At 37.3% G+C, this 9,241-nt stretch overlaps 1 protein-coding gene across 8 annotated transcripts in view; it reads left to right on the top strand.

Moving 5' to 3' along the window:
• LOC130407702 (rap guanine nucleotide exchange factor 6-like) overlaps positions 1-3,048 on the top strand; it is a 60,307-nt gene extending 57,259 nt beyond the window's left edge. For 7 of the 8 annotated variants that reach the window (XM_056730854.1, XM_056730857.1, XM_056730855.1 and 4 more), the window contains 2 exons: positions 403-651; positions 1,653-3,048. In XM_056730854.1, the coding sequence (XP_056586832.1) occupies positions 403-651; positions 1,653-1,675 (272 nt within the window). In that variant the 3' untranslated portion in view covers positions 1,676-3,048. The remainder of the gene's footprint in view (positions 1-402; positions 652-1,652) is intronic. The other variant, XM_056730858.1, reaches the window with a different exon arrangement.
• The last annotated feature ends 6,193 nt before the right edge of the window (positions 3,049-9,241 follow it).

Consider the following 9,241-nt stretch of genomic DNA (forward strand, 5'->3'; position numbering starts at 1 on the left):
CCCAAACTCTCTTTCTGAAATGATCCAACATCTAGTCTCGTCTCATTTAATTTATTTGTTGTATATTGTTTGAAGATCTTGTTCAACTGTATTCAGACAAAGCAGAAATATTTTCAGGTTCCAGTTTAAAGCTCTCTTTTGTATTCTGTTTGTGGAAAGTCACATCTTGTCACTGTACAATATTCCAAACGAACAGAAGAACTACAGAAGCTGTATCAGGGCTAGTGCAAATCTGCTTTGGTCATGACTCTTGCATGCTGCTTTATTTTTTTTAGTCAATGTCTTCTTTATTTTCGTGAGCCGTTTGTTAAATTGTCTTGTGTTTGTGTTTGTTTGTGTTTGTTTTCTTTCTTTTGTGTTCCTTTTTATCTCGGTCACGTCCCTTCAACCTGATCCTGCCAGTGTACTGTGTAACGTCGCCCTGCAAAGACGACAGGTTCAAAGCTCCGCCCCCCACTCCGCCGGGTTATCAGGGACTGGCTCTGGCCGACACCCATGCACAAGAAGGAGGAGTTTTACGGCCGGCCCACATAAAGCCGCCCGACTATAATGTGGCCTTGCAGAGATGCAAGCTGCGAAACAGCCTGGCTGAGCCGACACTGTCCAGACCGCCCAGTGTTCTTCTCCTTCCTCACGGTGATAGCGAGGAGGGTACGTGACTGGATCTCATGAGGAACCTCGCATTTCACCCCCAAAACAATCAAGAAAATGAAGATCGTAACGATGCAAAATTGTTACAATATAGCTTTCATTTTCTTTAGTCAAAATGTTTTTTTATTCAGGCATAACATGTTTTTCCTGACAGTGTTGTGAATCCAGATGAAATCTCGTTGTTGAGTCTGTGCTTGTGCTTCGCTCGCGTCTCTTGCTTTAAGTGTTTAATATATTACATACTTTAGGTCTTGGTTAACTATAGATGTTTATTTTTACAGAAGTACTGAAAGTCTGTTGTGAATGTATCTTTATGTGGAAAAGCGTCAGTAATTACTGAAAGTTTCATATATTCGCTTTTCCTGTAGCTCAGTGGTTAGATTGTGGCGTTAGCAACACCAAGGTCATGGGTTCATCCCAGGGATTACACATACTCAGAAACAAATGTATAGTATAATGCAACGTAAGTCGCGTTGGATAAAAAGGTCTGCCAAATGTGTAAATGTAAAATGACTTCAGTGAGTCAGAATTAAGTCTGAGTGATTCAGTGAGTCAACGCGCATCAGACGGTTTCTGTGAGTGCATGCGTCACTGACTGATAATGAATCCATGCGTACAGTATCTGACTGATTCGGTGAATCAGTGGCTGCTCTAAATGATTCAGTGAGAGGGTTTAAACCAAAAATCACATTCATTAGAAAAATGATTTGTACATAAAAGGTAATCAGACATAATAGTTTTAAAAATAAATGTAATTTCATTTTCTGTTTAAATGTCTCATTCAATTGAGGATGCAAACGGACAACTAAAAACTAAGCAAAAAAGCTAAAACTTTATTTTGCTGAAAACAGTTCATGAAAAAGTAAAACACAAAATTGATTTCATGTATTTAAAAAAAGAAATGAATATGATGCGTGTGTGAAAATGATATTTTTTATAAGCGATTTAGTCCCAGTTGACGCATTATATTGATGGATGTTGTTGTTGTGGATCTCTTTCAGATGAGCAGGTGTCTGCAGTGTGACTTCAGTCAGGCGTCTGATGTTCATCTCAGCATCACAGACTGATCTGAACAACAGCCATCCATGTTTTACTCGAGCAGGAACTCTTCAGATGTACACCGCTATCATGTTTTATGTGAACTGATCTGTATTCTATTCTTCACCATCAACAAACTCGCTCGGAGAAGAATGCCTTCAGTGGCCGTCAGAAGATCTGTGCGTCTTCATTGGTACCTCATTTCACGCAAAACTTTCAAACACTCCAATACAACAGTGTATGGTGAATGAGTTTAACCAGTGATTAAAACTGACAGTGTGAGCCTGGAGGAAGTAGCCCCAGACGGAAAGTCAACTTTGACCCTATCTGATTTCTAATTTCTAAACTTTTCAGTTTGTGAACATTCCTGGTCTTACTGTGCACAATTTATTAGTGCATGTTATTCCAAAGAAAAACGTTTACTTGTGGTGTGATGTCAGCAAGCCCTCTTATATTTCAGCCGTCTGTATCATGTTGAGACCAATCCAGTTTCAGACAGGTGTCAAAGGAAGATTCACACGATGTGGAAATCTGCTCCATCATTCAGATGTCAATGTTAACGGTACTTTATTGATAATCTTTATTTTTCATGTAGGAAAGCAGGCTTAAGTGCTTTTTCAAGTTGATGAACAAAGCTTATCCGCAGTGAAATATCACATGCACATGAACAGTGTCGGGTGGTGACGCATGCTCGCAGCATTGGACGTGTTTACACAGAGTCTTACAATTTGTTTACAGTGTTTGTTAGAGCTAGTGGTCGTCTGTTTCACAACTGAATGTGCGATCGTAGACGTGAGCAGTTTTTTATGCAATAAGATTAAGCGCCGGCCTCCATCTGATCTGTACATTGTTAGCGATTGGATTTGCTACTCGTGTTGTTGTATATAGTGACCAAGATCAATTCTGCTTGTCAGGGGATAATATATTTATATGCCAGATGTGCATTTTCATTCCTAGTTACGTCATGCTCTTTGGAAAGTACATTTTGTATAGAATGCAAATGTTTAATAGTTGTTGCTCTGTATACAAATACATACATTTGTACATAAACTGAGTCGTAGCTGTATAAAGTCAAACCGAGACAAATCTGTATTATATTAAGGGATATAACTGGAGTATTACATTTGTATGATTTCTTCTGCCTGTTTGGACACAACTATTATTATTATTATTATTGTGTTGTTTTGCCATATAACAACATTGATTGTTGATATTATTGCTATAAGCTTCAAGGTCTTTTTTAATGACATTTTTGTTGTAAATGAATGTTACTGTACAGCTGACTACAGAGAGCTCTATAAAGACTGTATTTTGAATATTTTGTTAATAAATTTGGGGTTGCAATGCCCCTGTTAATGGACACAATTTCCTGTCGTCCTTTAACCTCAATCATGGCTTGTGTTTAGTCTCTAGATGTGCTTGTAGGATTTCATATGATGGAAAAGTTAAATCAAAGGAATATTTGAAGCACTTTACGCTTTGTGTATATAATGGGGTGTAATGGTAAATAAACAATACATTTCATATTTTAAAAAGTTTTATATATATAAGTTTATATATTTATTATATAGCATATTTTTTAATATTTTTTTATTTACAAACAGTTAGGTTTTATGCTTAAGTTATGCAATTAAAACAAGTTACAAGTTGAGCTTTATTGTCATTCCGCTACATGTGGGGACATACAGTGGAACGAAAAGTCGTGCCTCACAGAACCACAGTGCTACATAGTACAGACATACAACATTTAAGTAATAAACTATTAAAAAAAAACCTATACACAACTAGCCTACCAGCGACATCTGCTGACGGACACCATGCTAGCTGAAGATAATGAGGAAATTACATCACTCCCTTTGCCGAGTGCACTTCGAACGTCTACATAATGCCACGCAAATGCCCTGTGTACACCAAGGTCTAAACTCCAAGGGCTTTGCCCAGTAGGGCATGTGAATGATGACAATATATCTCTATCATCACTTTTAATCCGTCTAATGACACCGACTAGTAAATCTATAATGCAAATTACCCAAACATTTCACAGTCTCAAACTTTTTGACCATTTTTGCTAAATTTACTTTTTATTTATTCTTCAGATGAAATGAAAGATATTTCTGATACCTGTCCATCTCATTTTATTTATAACTGTGCTTCACTCTTCACACTTCTCAGTCATCTGATGCATCTCAAATGTGACCCTGGACAACAAAACCAGTCTTATGGGTCAATTTTTCGAAATTGAGATTTTTACATAATTTGAAAGCTGGATAAATAAACTTTCTATTGAGCTGTGAGTTGTTAGAATAGGACAATATTTGGTTGAGACTAACCGTTTAAAACTCAGGAATTTGAGTGTGCAAAACAATCGAAATATTGAGAAAATTGCCTTTGAAGTTGTTAATCACAGGCACTGTGGCAGGCCATCCATTTCCAAAAATCTAGTTTTTATATATTTAAGGTAGGAAATGTACAAAATATCTTCATGGAACATGATCTTTACTTAATATCCTAATGATTTTTGCAATAAAAGAAAAATCAATAATTTTGACCCATACAATGTATTTTTGTCTTTTACCAAAAATGTTCCCCTGCTACTTAAGACTGGTTTTGTGATCCAGGGTCACAAATGTGTGTTGTACAGCATTTTACTACCTTAGAAACATAAACTGTGGCCAATGCTTTCTGCGTCGGATGTGGAGAAACTTATTCATGAATTTATGACCTCACAGTGAATCTTGTGAAGTGCTTCTGAATAAACTACAACTGTTTCAAAATGCAGCAATCGTAGTTATACGCCCAATTCTATAATCACTGCACTGGCTGCCTATTAAAATCCTCCTAATAACTACAGTCTTCGGTCCTTCAATATTAAATGTGGTCAATCCTTTTCGTTCTTGGCTATTATGCTCGGGATTCAGACACACTCTCAATCAGTTTTAAACTAAAGACTTATCTCTTTTATCAAGCATTCACAGTCTAAACAAGTATATGCTGCAATATAGTTAGCTTGTCAGAACCGGACACACCTCCATCATGCCGTTTTACTTTTTTTCACTTACTATACCATACGCTAATAGTATGTTTTGTTTTTCATGTCTCGTTCTCGGGTCCCAGAGGACACCAGAGCCGGTCTGTCAGTCTGGCCTCTGGTGTTCGTCCCAGTTCAGCCAGATGCTTATCTTTCCAATTCCGTAGAACCACACAGCTTACAGTATTCATTCTCTGTGTGTTTGCAGCAGTGTTACATTAATATCCTATAAGAGAACTGGCCCTTCTGGTTGAGTCTGGTCTTTCATCCTGGCTGAGGTTTATTCTAAAATACATTTATAGAGGAGTTTTGGTTTCTTGCCACTGTCACCACTGGCTTACTCGCTTAAAGACTCCTGAAATTGCTTCTTGGGGTTTATACTTTATAAACATAAACATCTTACATATAATTTGTGCATTTAACACATATATTCTGTTTTCATTTTATGGTATTATTGCAAATTGTTCTTGTATATTGTCATTTTAAGATTCCAGTACTGATAATAGTTCACTCTTAAGACCACTGATTTTACACCAAAGTTTTCATAAATGAATTTTTTTATATCTCTGGACCAGAAAAAGGGGCTGTGTGCAAACCGTACAAGTTCAAAAAAGTAGGTTTTTAGAGAAAATTTCAATGGCCGAAAAATTTTCATGACTGAGAATTACGTCATAAATCCCATTCGAATCGGCATTAGACAAAAATAATTTTATTTCTAGGATGTACTGTTCAAATGTTATAGGCAAGAACGAATGTGGAAATATGGCGTTCTGTTGGAGCTATGGAGCTTGGGTCAGAGATTCCATATTTAACCTGGTAACAATTCAGACTGTCCTCTATGTGTGTGCCAACTTTCCCATGTACGGTTTTATGGGCTGCCATAGACTTCCAATGCAGAAGAAGAAGCAGAATAATAAAAACACTTACGGAAGCAATAGGTGTCTACGCCACTTTGTAATATAATACAAATAAAACTTTACTTAAGGGGCCGTTGCAGCAGCAGTGCGTAAGTTACAACTTAGCCTATTTTTGACTTAAACAGGCACTAAGTTACAACATTCTACTAAATATTTTTGAGTTGCACCATTCAATGTAGTTTAAGCGCAACATTACGTATAAACTAAATATTTAAGGGAGCCTCCCGTCAGGAGTACTTGTAAGAATAAAAACTGAAAAAGCTCTTGTTTCATTTAACCTTCTTCCTCGATTTACACACATGATAAAGCTGACATTTACAGTCACTTACCTTTTAAAATAGAGAACATTATGTGATGACATTTCATTTTTGACGGCTCTAACAAGAACCGTCATAGTGCGTCTCCTTGTGTTTATATCTGCCTGTGTTGTGCACATCAAAATACAATCATCTTTTTTATCTCATTGGCGGTCGGCAGTAAAATGAAATCACCCATATTCTCAACTCAACTTTATTTATATAGCGCTTTTTACAATTTTCATTACAACTAAAGGCATATACCTTTAAAAACAAGAAAAGGTCTTTAGTCTAGATTTAAACTGACAGAGTGTGTCTGCCTCCCGGACAGTGCAGGGAAGAATATTCCAAAGTTTAGGCGCTAGATAAGAAAAGGATCTACCACCTGCACTTGATTTTGAAATTCTAGGTATTACCAACTGACAGGATGCCTGAGAGCGTAAGGCATGTGAAGGATTGCAATACAATAGAAGTTCGCTCAAATAATGCGGAGCTAAACCATGTAGGGCTTTATAGGTAATTAGCAAGATCTTTAAGTTAATGCGATGCTTTATAGGTAACCAGTGCAAGGTTGACAGAACCGGGGTTATATGCTCTTTTTGTACGTGTAAGAACTCGAGCTGCCGCGTTTTGAACCAGTTGCAGTTTTTGTAATAGGCCTGCAGGGCAACCACCTAAAAGTGCATTACAGTAATCTAGTCTAGATGTCATGAATGCATGAATTAATTTCTCTGCATCTGACAGTGACAGCATGTGACGTAGTTTAGATATATTCTTAAAATGGAAAAATGCAATTTTACAGGTGTTGGCGACATGGCTCACAAATGACAGATTACTATCGAATACAACGCCAAGATTCTTAGCTGACGACAAGGATTTTATGGAGCATCCATCAATAGTTAAGCAGTATTCTTGGTTGTTACTTATGGCGGTTTTTGGTCCAGTAAGTAACACTTCTGATTTGTCCGAGTTCAGCAGTAAAAAAAAATTCTCATCCAGTTTTTAAAATCAACTATGCATTCCTTTATTCGATGGAACTGCTGGGTTTCATGAGGCTTTGAGGAAATATAAAGTTGAGTATCATCAGCATAACAGTGAAAGCAAATTCCATGTCGCTTTATTATATCTCCTAGAGGTAGCATGTATAATGCGAAGAGCAGAGGCCCTAAGACTGAGCCCTGTGGTACACCGTACTGGACTTGCGATTTGCGGGACACATCATTGTTTATTGCTACAAATCAGACGCTAAAAGCAGATCATTTGTAACTCTGATAAAGCAGTCTCTGTACTGTGACATGCTCGAAATCCAGACTGGAATTCTTCATTAATGTCATTCCTTTGGAGGAAGGAGCATAACTGAGTTGAAACTACTTTTTCAAGAACTTTAGATATAAAAGGTAAATTCGATATAGGCCTGTAATTCCCTAGTTCTCTTCGGTCGAGTTTTTTTTTTTTTGACAAGGGGCCTTATAACAGCCACCGTAAATGCTTTAGGCACATGTCCTTATGTCAGAGATGAGTTAATAATACTGAGAAGAGGATCTATAATTTCTGGGAGCATTTCTTTCTGTAGTTTTGTAGGTATAGGGTCTAGCACGCATGTTGTTGATTTGGATGATCTAATGATTTTAGAGAGTTCATCATGATCTACTGTAGAAAATAATTGCAATTTCTCCTTAGGGGTGCTGTAGTTAGTTTGTTCAGTGGGTTTCACTTCTGGTTCATTGTTATAATTTTTTCTCTAATATATTGGATTTTACTAGTGAAGTAGTTCATAAATTCATCACTGTTATGCGAATAATCAGAATCTGAAGTCGCTGACGACAAAGTTTTTGTTAATTTAGCCACAGTGTTAAATAAAAACCTAGGGTTGTGATGGTTTTCTTCTATTAGTGATGAAAAGTAGGCGGATCTTGACGTTTTGATGGCATTCCTGTATTTTCCATGCTCTACGGCAGGGCTATTCAAATCTTACCCTGGAGGGCCGGAGCACTGCAGAGTTTTGCTCCAGCCCTGATCAAACACACCTGAGCAAGCTAATCAAGCTGTTCAGTATCGCTAGAAAATCACAGGTGTGCAAGTTTGATCAGGGTTGGATCTAAACTCTGCAGTGCTCCGGCCCTCCAGGGTAAGATTTGAATAGCCCTGCTATACGAAATACCTCTAAACTAGTTTTCTTAACGTTCCGCTCCATTTTACGGGACGCTTTCTTTATAGCCTGAGTGTGTTCATTATACCACGGTGTTGGGCTGCCATTTTTAATCTTTTTTAAACGCAGAGGAGCAACTGTGTCTAATGTTTCCGAGAAGGTAGAGTTAAAATATTCAATAGTAATGTCAAGATCGTCATCATTTTTACCCATGAGAAACGTCGAGAAACGCATCTTTGGTACATCTACCATATTTGTAACAAGGAGTTTGATTTGCAGCCGTAGGCCATTGAAGCAAACATAATATCAGATAATGATCCGAAATGTCTTCACTCTGCTGAACGATTTTAACATTGTCCACATTTATACCATAAGAAAGTATTAAATCTTAAGTATGATTACGAAGGTGAGTGGGTCCTGACACATGTTGACTAACGCCCATGGAGTTAAGAGTGTCTTTGAAAGCCATTCCAAAGGCATCTGTATCATTGTCTACATGGATATTAAAGTCACCAACGACAAGGACTCTATCTGCAGCCAGTACTAGTTCTGATAAGAACCCACCAAATTCTTTAATAAAATCTGTGTTGTGCCCTGGAGGCCTATGTACAATAGCTAGAATATATTTAAAAAAAATTGTGTCCTTAGTATTAGGTGTTGATACGTGAAGTACCATGTCTTCAAAAGAATTGTATTTAAAAGAGAGGTTATAAAATAATTATTTTGAAGTGCAGCGACACCTCCCTCTCTACCTTTTAGACAAGGCTCATGTTTATAGTAATAATCCTGGGGAAGGGATTCATTTAGATTAATACAGTTGTGTTCAAAATTATTCAACCCCCACTGAAATTGATTGTTTTGGTCGGTTTGACATTGATTATGATCATTCAGTCATCCTGCTTACAATTAAATCAAAGAGGCACGTGTAGGTCAGACAAATATAACATAACATTTATAATGAAATAACCACAAATGTCTTTTCTGAGCTCACATCATTATCAGTTTTATTCAACCCCCAAGTGACATTCAATCTTAGTACTTAGTACAACATCCTTTTACAGTTATAACAGCTTTTAAACGTGAAGCATAGCTTGACACAAGTGTCTTGCAGCGATCTACGGGTATCTTCGCCCATTCATCATGGGCAAAAGCCTCCAGTTCA

This window comes from Triplophysa dalaica, chromosome 19, assembly GCF_015846415.1.
Source record: "Triplophysa dalaica isolate WHDGS20190420 chromosome 19, ASM1584641v1, whole genome shotgun sequence".
NCBI classification, from domain to species: Eukaryota; Metazoa; Chordata; class Actinopteri; order Cypriniformes; family Nemacheilidae; genus Triplophysa; species Triplophysa dalaica.